Source organism: Molothrus ater, chromosome 7, assembly GCF_012460135.2.
Source record: "Molothrus ater isolate BHLD 08-10-18 breed brown headed cowbird chromosome 7, BPBGC_Mater_1.1, whole genome shotgun sequence".
Lineage (NCBI taxonomy): Eukaryota > Metazoa > Chordata > Aves > Passeriformes > Icteridae > Molothrus > Molothrus ater.
The window spans coordinates 8,389,146-8,399,087 of NC_050484.2; the positions used below are offsets into that span (position 1 = coordinate 8,389,146).

General features: G+C 46.2%; 1 protein-coding gene across 1 annotated transcript; it reads left to right on the forward strand.

The window, feature by feature from the left end:
• Positions 1 to 334: 334 nt before the first annotated feature.
• On the forward strand, positions 335 to 9,070 carry NABP1 (nucleic acid binding protein 1). The gene is made up of 6 exons (XM_036386952.1): positions 335 to 639; positions 746 to 884; positions 3,855 to 3,926; positions 5,288 to 5,360; positions 5,636 to 5,702; positions 6,502 to 9,070. Exons 1-6 carry the CDS (start codon positions 549 to 551, stop codon positions 6,687 to 6,689), a joined length of 630 nt encoding a protein of 209 aa, XP_036242845.1. The 5' UTR covers positions 335 to 548; the 3' UTR covers positions 6,690 to 9,070.
• The last annotated feature ends 872 nt before the right edge of the window (positions 9,071 to 9,942 follow it).

Consider the following 9,942-nt stretch of genomic DNA (forward strand, 5'->3'; position numbering starts at 1 on the left):
TTGCCCGGAGGGAAATCAGTCGGCGGGCGAGGGGCTGAGGGGAGGCCGAAGGGGTGAGGGGAGGCCGGGGAGCTGACGGAGCACGCCCGGCTCAGCAGCCCCGACTCGGCAGCGGCAGCGCCCCGAGAAGGAGAAGATGGCGGTAGCAGCGTTGGCCAATCAGCGCGCGCCGCCGCCTCGCGCCCGCCCGTTACCCAGTCCCGGCGCTCCGCGTGCCTCGGACGGTTCCATTCGCCGCAATCGCCCCCTCCCGGCGCCCGTGTTGGTGGCGCCCGGCCGGTATAAAGCGGAGCGCGGCGCACGTGTGCTCCTCAGTGCCGGCGGGAGAGGGAGGCGGGGTGGTCGCCGTGCTGGTGGTGTCGGTGTGGAGAGGGAGCGGTGGGGGTCGGGCGTGCCGCACAGTCACCGCACAGCCCCTCGGTGCTCGTGTCCCCGTCCCCTGTGAGGGTCGCCGGTGCCCCCCTGCCCGGCCCCGCGCTGCTTCTGCTCCCCCGCGGGATGCGGGCTCGGCCCGCCCCGCTAGCCCTCACCCCCGCGCCGGCCGCAGCATGAGCGCGGCGAGCGACACGTATTTCCTTATAAAAGACATAAAACCCGGACTGAAAAACTTAAATGTCATCTTTATTGTGCTGGAGATCGGTAAGTGGCGCCCGGCACGCCCCACCCCCGGGCCGCCCACGCGTGTCACGGCGGGCGGGGGGGCCGGCGGCGCCGTGCCCCCCCTGAGCCGCGCTTCTCCCCGCAGGGCGAGTCACCAAGACCAAGGACGGGCACGAGGTGAGGTCCTGCAAGGTGGCGGACAAGACGGGCAGCATCACCATCTGCGTGTGGGACGAGATCGGCGGCCTCATCCAGCCGGGGGACATCATCCGCCTGACCAAAGGGTGCGTACGGGGCCGGGCCGCGCTGCCCTTTGTCACCCGCGGGGCCTTCCAGGGCCACGGGGGACACGGCCGCCGCCTCCGACCCGCTCCCTGTAACCGAGCCAGCGCCCTAAGGTCACTTGCCAAATTAAACCCACCTTTCTTTCCCAGGCCGGAACATGCCTAGTGTGAGCGTGCAGGCTAGGAGGGGCTTGGGTTTGTAATAAGGAGGTGGTGGTGGAGAGATTTGTGTGCCTTAAAAAGCTTCCTAGGACAATACTTCTGGGGCAGGGGGGAATGCAACAGTCAGTCCTGCTCTGTAAATCAAGCAGGGGAAGTCCAAAGCATGTTCTTATTTTCACAGCTAGTTCTTTGCTCTGGCAGTCAGCTCCTTAATGAAAGGTGAGGTTGATTACATATCACGCAGAAAAGTTGCATTTCATTGGAATGACGTAACAAAAGTGACGGGCAGAGGAGAACCTTTTCAGTTTCACTATAAAAATTCATTCTAGGGCTACACTGTAGAATGTGTTAATTTGTTTAGGTGCAAATAGTTCCTCAGAGGTCATTTAATTTAAAAAAGAAACAAACCCAACCCCCAAACTTAATGTGAAAATGCTAGAGTCAATCCGAAAATCCTTTTCTGTTTCACTTAAATTGTCACTAGCAAAGTCATAGTAAGTTTCATTTGAGTTCTTCATGTCAGTTAGGTTGCACTTTTAGAAATCCATTACACTGATCCTTTGGCCTACGGCACTCTGGGATCTGCAGTGTGTGTAAGGTCCTGTTAATTTGTTTTTGTGAAAAAGTAGGTGAAAGGCAACTCAGGCTGCTAACTGAGCTGCTCTTTAGTTGTTCGAGTAATTCTCAGTTCTGGACTGAAATTGCATGACCCTTGCCACCAAAACTACAGCTGCTTCCTCCTATGCAAATGTCCTTTTACACGAAATGGGCTGACTCCTCAGCAGAGGTGGTTCTGGGGAAGGCTGCTTGCGTGGAGAGCACGTGGAGCTCAGGGATGGGTGGAACTAAACCAGAGCTCCGGGCCAGCACAAAGCCCCGTGTGTAAATGACATTGAAACAAATTAAGAGCGATACTGTTCAGCTGTATTACTGTACTCCCTTCTGTGGCTGGCTTACTGTAACTGCTCTGGTGTTTCTGTGCAACGAGTCATGGCATCCTTTAATCTAAAAAACTGAGCTTGGCTTGTATGTATTAAATTTATGAGCTGACATCACTGTTTCTGGTGGGTGGCAAAGTCATGCCTTCATTTACATGAATTGCATGCTCCCTTAGGACTGCAGAGGGAGTGAAGTGGCAAAAGCTAAATCCATTCTGGTTTGGCTCTCATCTTCAGAAAACTGGCATGCAGGGCTCTCCAAATACAATTTTATATTTAAATAGAATTGAGTGTGTGGTGTTGCCATTGCAAGGCAGGTACATTTCAGCTCTGTAGGCTAACATGGCCTCATAGTGCAGGATGCCCTCTGATACAAGCAGAAAAGCTTACACAGGCACCACGAGTGAACATGCCTTTTTTTTTTTTGCCCCTTGCTGAATTTCAAGCTGCACACACATTCCTCTGCAAAAGCAGACACTGTTGCTTACTTTTGTAAGTTGGTGAACCCATTCACAGGAAGCTGTTGCACTTAATATTTCTAAATTTGAAATTAGTGCTGGGGTTTAGTGCTTTATGGCCAGCTCTTTTTGAGATAAAAACCAATGCTTGCATACGTGGAATAACTTTGTGCTGGAGATTGTGAGTCATGTGGTTTGCTGGGTCTTTTCCCAGTAAATGTATGTTTGACTTACATTTATTGTTTGGCAGCTCCTTTCCTTTGTTTTCTGCCACAAGACTGCCTGACTAGCTGGTTATTAAAGGCATAAAAGCAGTGAGGGAGTCTTTAAAGTGAATCTGTGAAGTGAAGAACACTAATCCTTGTTCTGGATGGAAAGCTCCCAAGATAGTATCTGCAGTTCCAGTGCCTGTGCTTTCCAGAGCAGGTTATCACTGCACTGGCAGTGCTGTCCCCTCCTGCCAGCCTGACTCCTCCCTGCTGCCTCTTCAGGGCCCTGCGTGTGGCCGGAGGTCTCCCAGTCTCAGCAGATAAGGCAAAGGGCAAGAGGAGGGTTTGTTATCTCTGTTCCAGAGATACACCCGGAGTGAAGGAAGTGGTGACTTGTCCAGAGTGGTGGCTCCTCTGGAGTGCAGTTGCTGAGGCTCCCTGTTCCTGTGCTAGAAGACACACATATTCTTTTTAACTCCCTTGCACTGTGCCTGTGTTTCTGGTCTGTGTTTTCCTCATTCTCTACACGTACGTGATGCCCCTCACTGAAGGGATCAATTACACAGAAGGTTTTGTATGGCTCAGATTTCAGTGCTTGAAGTCAAGTGCCACCATAAAGAATAGAGTGCACTCACCCTGTCTTTGTGAGGGAACATTCCTGCAATCAAAAACCTATTTCAGTGTGTTTCTATACATCACTTGGAATTTGATGGCCAAACTTGTGCCTTTAAAAAACCCAGTCTGGTAAGGGCCTATATTAAGAATGGAAGCACTTTTGATCATGCACATTCGGGAGCAGTAGCTGTTCTTCAGCAAGCAAAGGTGATTCTTCCTGGCTCCTGCTGAAAGCAGAACTGAGTTGTCACCAAATATAACACAGACACTGCTTTTGGCAAAATGCCTTTTCTCTGCAGGACAAGTCATAAGGGTTGTTCCAGTCAACAAAAGAGCATCCAATCTCAAAATAATTGGCTGCTTTCCTGGAATTGTCAAAGGAGTCTGCTGAGCTTCCGGTACCTTTTGCTAGAAGTAGTACATGGGGATCTATAAACAATTGGTGTTGGTGACTTTGGGGTCCCTGGGAATTTTTTTGGTCCATGCTGGTGTGTAATTCTTGTTAACTTCCTGGAAGATAGCATCCTTCTACTTCCTCTGTCAGCTCATTCACTAAGAAACTGCTTCACTTCTCCTTTCTCTGGCCAGGTACGCATCTCTGTGGAAAGGATGCCTGACACTTTACACAGGACGAGGAGGGGAGCTGCATAAAATTGGGGAGTAAGTATTGTGTGTTCATACCTCTCAGCAGAGTGCCATGGTAAGTAAGAGACCTGGTAGCTCTCAGGAAATGGAATTCAAGGCAGCAAATGTGTATTCTCAGTTGGTGGTGGATGTAATGAGCTCTGACCCTGCCTGGACTGTAGGTACTTTGTGGAAAATCAGTCTCCATCATTGGCACAGGTCTAGGAGGAGGAAATGTGTAAATGACAATCTGCTTTGCTTACCTAGGCCTTATCTTGATTAACCACTTCATTTTGGTGGGAGCCTTTTGTATGTGTGTCATCCTTGAGGGCCAGGCAGTGCAGAGAAGGAAGAGCAAGGTCACTGCAGTGAATCATATCCAAGCAGAAACAGACCTCATTAAACCTGCTTTAAACTGCCCACAGACTGGGGCAACAGCTCCTGCCCAAGAACAGACATGAGTAACATACTTGAGCAATAAAAAAGCAACCTTTTCTAACCAGAAAAGTACTTCCTCTGTTGCACAAAGTGCTGTGGGAAACCCTGCAGTCATCAGGGAAGAACCCTGCAGTCATCAGGGAAGTGGGGCTCTGGGGTTGCTACATATCCTCCTGTATGGTTCAGAGATGCCCAGTGTTCAGATGGATTTACACACACACAGAAAAAATCTACAGATTATTTTGTACAAAATCCATTACCTCAGAAGTGTTACCCAGCTGATTTACTCTCCAGCTGGCTGGAGTGATGAGAGTCCTTATCTGAGTTGTAGTGTTTAACCATTCCAAGCAGTGTAATGATCCAGATCTTTCTTCCTCTCTGCCATGATTTCCATGTTGTGAGTTGATGGGCCTATTCTGCCGTAGTCCCCTTGAGTGGAAAAGGATGAAAGCATCCTTTTCATTCCAATTTCATTGCCTGTTTTGGGCTCCTCTGTGCTATTATTGTTAATGGGGCCCTGCATAGTATGGGAGTGTGTGGGAGTGAGTTTTCTCTAGAGGTGTAATGCAGTCCCTGTCTGGGAGCAGGCTGGGTGACTCAGTGCCTCAGGTGACCTTGTGAGTGGGTGCTGGACAAGATTATGCAGCTGGAAGAAAGACAAAGGGAGCCCTTTCATCACCTTTTGTTTTATTTAGGCCAGTTTACCTCCTTGATTAAATAAATGCTTGCCTCTGCTTGATTGAAATGCCCTCACCAGGAAGATGTGGCAGCCTCACCACAAGCCTATAGAGGGATTAAAGAACCTTTTAATACCTACACATATTTTCTGAACAGTGGGGTCTGGATTAATTACTTCTAGGTGATGCGATGTCAAGAATATATGCTCTGTGAATTGTGGAGTTAAGAACTCTGTTAAAAGATGTCTTTAGAACTTGCTAATAATCCTAATTTCTTCCCAGGTTCTGCATGGTGTACTCAGAAGTGCCAAACTACAGCGAACCCAACTCGGAGCACGTCGGGCAGAACAAACTGGTATGTTAAACTTGTCTGAGGCTTGTGGCCTAAAGTGCTCTTTGTTCTGAATATTTCACACTAGGTTGTGATCAGATGTGACTCTTCTTGAAAAAGGGACTCAGTGATATATAGCTAGAAATGAGCCAATAATTGAAGTAGCAGATAAATTCCATGTGGAGCCACTGTAAGAACACAGAGGGGAAAAAATCAGCCCCTTTCTGTAAAAATGTGAATTTTCTTTCTCTGATCCATGTCTTTCTTTTTTTTTTTTTTCCTTTTACCTTTCTCTAAAGGCACAGGGTGAACAGAATAATATTTCTGCATCAAGTGGTATGGGTACTTGTACTTTTGGGCCACTGGGTAAGTTTTTTTCAGTTTGTAGAAGTGAAAAAATGAGAAACACTTAATGGGAATAGACATTTATTTCACGGGTTCTCCATTCTTGGGATAAAAAAGTGTACTAGGCTCTAAAAAGTCATTTAGACTGGGGCCAGAACCTCAAGCATGTAAGCATGAACATTTCCTGGAAGTGTTTTTAGGATTCCTTCTGTAGGAGAGAGGAGGAGATTAGAATGTTTGGGATGTCTGTATCACATAAGAGATCTTGACTAATCTTAAATTGTTGTGATGCTTTTGAAAAGTTTTTGCAGCACTTGAAATTCTGCTTTTTTAAACTTCCTGAGACATTGGCTTTAAAAATTACTTCAGTCTTGCTAGATTCCATGGCTTTCCTGCCTGGTTAGCTCACAAAAACAGATGTGGTGGTAATCTGAATTCCAGTATTTGACTTATCTGGATCTTTTTGTGCTGTATTTAAACATAGAATCTTAAATATGAAAATGCTTCAAGGCTTTGAGCAGGTGCAAACTGAGAGGGAACCTTAGTTCTGGCCTGCCTACACAATGCTCTGCACAATAACAGCTGTTATTGTGACCCTTCTTGCTTTGAGAGTTGAGAAAGGGATGGAAGGGAGGTAGTTTGGGAGGGGAAAGGTAAGCTGTGATTTGGGATCTTGCAGTGCCAGAGAGGCTTTACCTTGTGGTCTTCAGGGTTTGGTGTTTACTGCAAACTCCCATGTATTCCTTGTTGGTTAAGTTATGTAAGGAATCAGTGATTTCAACCCATGGAACTCGTGATAATGTTTTTTCTGTCTTTTTAGGAAATGGTTTACAAACTGGACCTGAAGCAAGTGGATTTCCATTCACGTATAACCATGGCCACATTTATGCAGGTAGTGGGAGAGGCAATGGACGAGGACCTGTAAATCCAGCACCAGCCAATAGTGTTCAGCCTCTTCCCCCTGCTGTCAGTAACGGGAGGGACCCACGCAGGGCCTTTAAGAGATGACTATGCCAAATGTGGTTGTACAGCTTGCTTAAACTCTACACTCTACTTGAACACTTACTGCACTTTTATTTATAGTTAACTGTGAACCAGTTTGTCCTTTGGTTTGTTTTTTTTTTTACCTTTTGGTGTATGGAGCAAACTTGATGTGATCTATTTCTTGTTTTGCATCAGGGAAGCACAGTGAGTCTTCCCCATACATAAAGGTGGTAGGGGGAGAAGGTGGATATGAGGAAGTAAGGGTCACAGGTGAAGATGTCTCAATTAAAACTCAGTGCCCTTTGCTGAACAGAAGAAAATTTCAGTTACATACATGTATTTCTGTTGGTCAGCCATGTAGCCTTAATAGGTCTACTCTGTCCTGTGCAAGCATGTGTTGACTTCTGTTAGGGATAACGGGAGCTCTTCGTATGGGAAGAGAAATGAAGGGAAGAGCACAAGTGCTCTGGTGAGTTGGGTGTCCTGGGAATGAATATGGCTTGTGAAGCAATAAGTGTAAGGAAATGGTGGTGCCAGACCTAGTGGTGTCTCTGGAATCAGGGAATGGATAGCTCGGATCAAAGCTGAAGATGTGGTGAGTGTCGTGAAGCTTGATTCTGATTCCAGAAAGGTGTACACTACTTGAAAAATTCTCTTTAAACACCATGATCACTGTCAAGGAAAGTGACACTGATTTTTGCTTTGGATAGAAGCTTGGATATTCGTTCTTGCTTTGCATGAGATAGCAGAATAGGAGGATCTAAATTCAGACAGTGTTGGGGAATATGCTTTTTGTAGCCTTTCCTCATGTAAAAGCCCAAGGTTACTTTGCAGGAGCCTGAATTTCCAGGAGCGGACTGTTCTCAAATGCTGCATTACCCATCTCTTCGATGAGTCTGCCTACTCCTCCTTCCTTCATTCACTTTTCCAATAAATTATGTATTAGATGAAGCTGTATATGTGGATTGCAGAGGTACTGGCCAAGCACACAGCTGCACTGTGATGCTGTTAAGCTTTCCTTCCTCTGTTTTATATGAAACATGAATTATCCCTTGAGGAGCCCTCCCCATATCCTGGGGGGCAAATAGCTGGTTTTATTTCTGAGATCACAAATGCCTTGACTCTAGATGAGAGTCCAGTGCCATATTTCAGATCAGGTTCAAAAGCAACTCGGAAACTGAGGTGTCATACTGGATTCATCTGTTTAACTCTTCTTAACTGACCTCTCAAATAAAAAAAAATTGCACTAATCACATCAACAACAAATCTAACTTTGTTTCTGTCAAGCCATAAAGACTTCATGACAAAAGGCTGTTTCTTCTGAATTGTGGGTTGTCTCTGTGGTCATTCATGTTCTTTGAATCTACCGATGTGTTACTAATGTTTACAAGTTGTTTACATTTGATACTTTTTGCTTTTGGTACTCTATCATGATCTGTTGAGAATTGCTTCTAATTGGTGTAAGTTCCCTGTTTGGTGTGAAATGAACTGAAGTTTGTTTGAAATGCAAGCATCAGCAACAACAAAGTGCTGAAGGGAGGTTGAGAGAGACCCGTGTGCCCAGACACCTGAGGGCTATTTGTCTCTACTCTGGTAAAGTGCTTTCCTGGTACTTCCAGGTGGAACTAGTGAAACTTGTTTTGAACACAAGAGGGTGGCATGCCTTAGGAGATCCCCTCTGCATGCTGCTGTGGAAGAACACTGGTCATTGGTGAAGCAGAAAACAGGCATTTCTGGGGAAATGGTGTCAGGAGGAGATGTGTAACTCAGGGACTTTAAATTGCTTACTTGTTTAAATAAATGTGATGTATAGTCGAGATGCATGGACAACCTTCTTCTGCACTGTTGCTCCAAGTCATTTGATGTGTTTGTGAGAAGGAAGCCAAGAAGACTTCTAAACCCAGGAAGTCTCTGTGACGTGTTCCAGAGGTACATAAGATGTAAGTATGGTGTGAGAGCCATGCTGCCCAGTCAGTAGTAGCTGTAAAGTTAGCAAAGTGAACAGTGCAGGTGATGGCATGGTGGGGTCTTGGTGTTAATTTGAGTATCCCCAGTGTGGATCTCAGATCCTGGTGGTCTTAACTTCTCTGTGGCATAATGAAGTTAAAATCAAGGGCAACCCTGTGGTAGTGTGTGCTGAGAGGTGCCTGATATTTGTAGCTCTATGCATCTGAGCTTTTAGTAAGCTAATAAACGGAATGCTTGTTCACGAATTCCAAGTAAAAAGTGATATGATTTAAGAGGCATAAGAGTAAAACCCTGCAGTCAAGTGGATGATTGATACGCAGTCGGGAGGAAAAAAGCAAGAGACTGGTCTTCACATTCTCAAGGTTAGTAGCATTCCTGCTTTCCTGTTTCTTACATGAAACTATTGCAGTTTATTAATAAATTTTTACTTCTTTGCAGGGGAAATCTGTGCCCTGAAATGGACATGGAGTTAAATATAATTTTTCAAGGTCCTCTGATCTTCCACTGAACCTGTGACAAAGTTGTTTCCCTCAGAGGTATCAGTGTCAAGAATAGTGAGCTCTCAGCTTGCAGAGGAATCTGGGAGCCTTACAGCTGTTGGGATCACACCACCTCGGTTCACAGAGACACAGACACACACATCTCTGTGCAAACAAGCAGTTGTGAATTACTGTGACATGCTAAGGCACTTCCTCAGTGCTCAGTGATGAGGTCAGGGAATCTCTTTACAGATACCTTCCTGTTAATGGTTAGGCTGCACTAGGGTAGTCTCATTCTGGATAATACAGATTTCCAAAGGACAAACGACATGGGAAGGTGTTCATGTACCCAGACACAAACTGCACAGTGCTGAAGTGCTGCTGAGTAGTCCCCGTTCACTTGAATCACAAGATGCCCTGTTCTCATCACCTGGCAACAGCTCCCCCTCTCCTGCCTGCCCCAGCACAAGACTGATGGCAAGAGTGACAGTGGAAAGAGTTCTGCTGTATTTCTGCTGCCATCTGTTTTTTCTGTCCATCCTCTGCATGAATCACCTTGATTTGAAAGTGGCAAAGCAGTCCTGTACTGTGAAATACTGGCCTATCTTTAGATACAGGGGAAAGTCATACAGCCCATGCCCACAGTGAAAATGGGAAGGTGCTATAAGAACAAATATAAATGCTGAACCAAAATGCAAGACCTTAATGCAATCTGCCTTCACAACTTATTTAACTTTGGCCTTAACTTGAAACTGGCAGGTTGCAGTCCGCTGCTCTCCAAATAATGCTGCTCTTTAGCATCACAAATCCCAGGAAGGGTGTCTGCAGCG

Coding starts and splice junctions, on each gene's coding strand:
- NABP1 (XM_036386952.1), top strand. CDS start 549: ATGAGCGCGGCGAGCGACACGTATTTCCTTATAAAAGACATAAAACCC. Junction 885..3,854: donor ATCATCCGCCTGACCAAAGG/GTGCGTACGGGG, acceptor TTCTCTGGCCAG/GTACGCATCTCTGTGGAAAG. Junction 5,361..5,635: donor ACGTCGGGCAGAACAAACTG/GTATGTTAAACT, acceptor CTTTCTCTAAAG/GCACAGGGTGAACAGAATAA.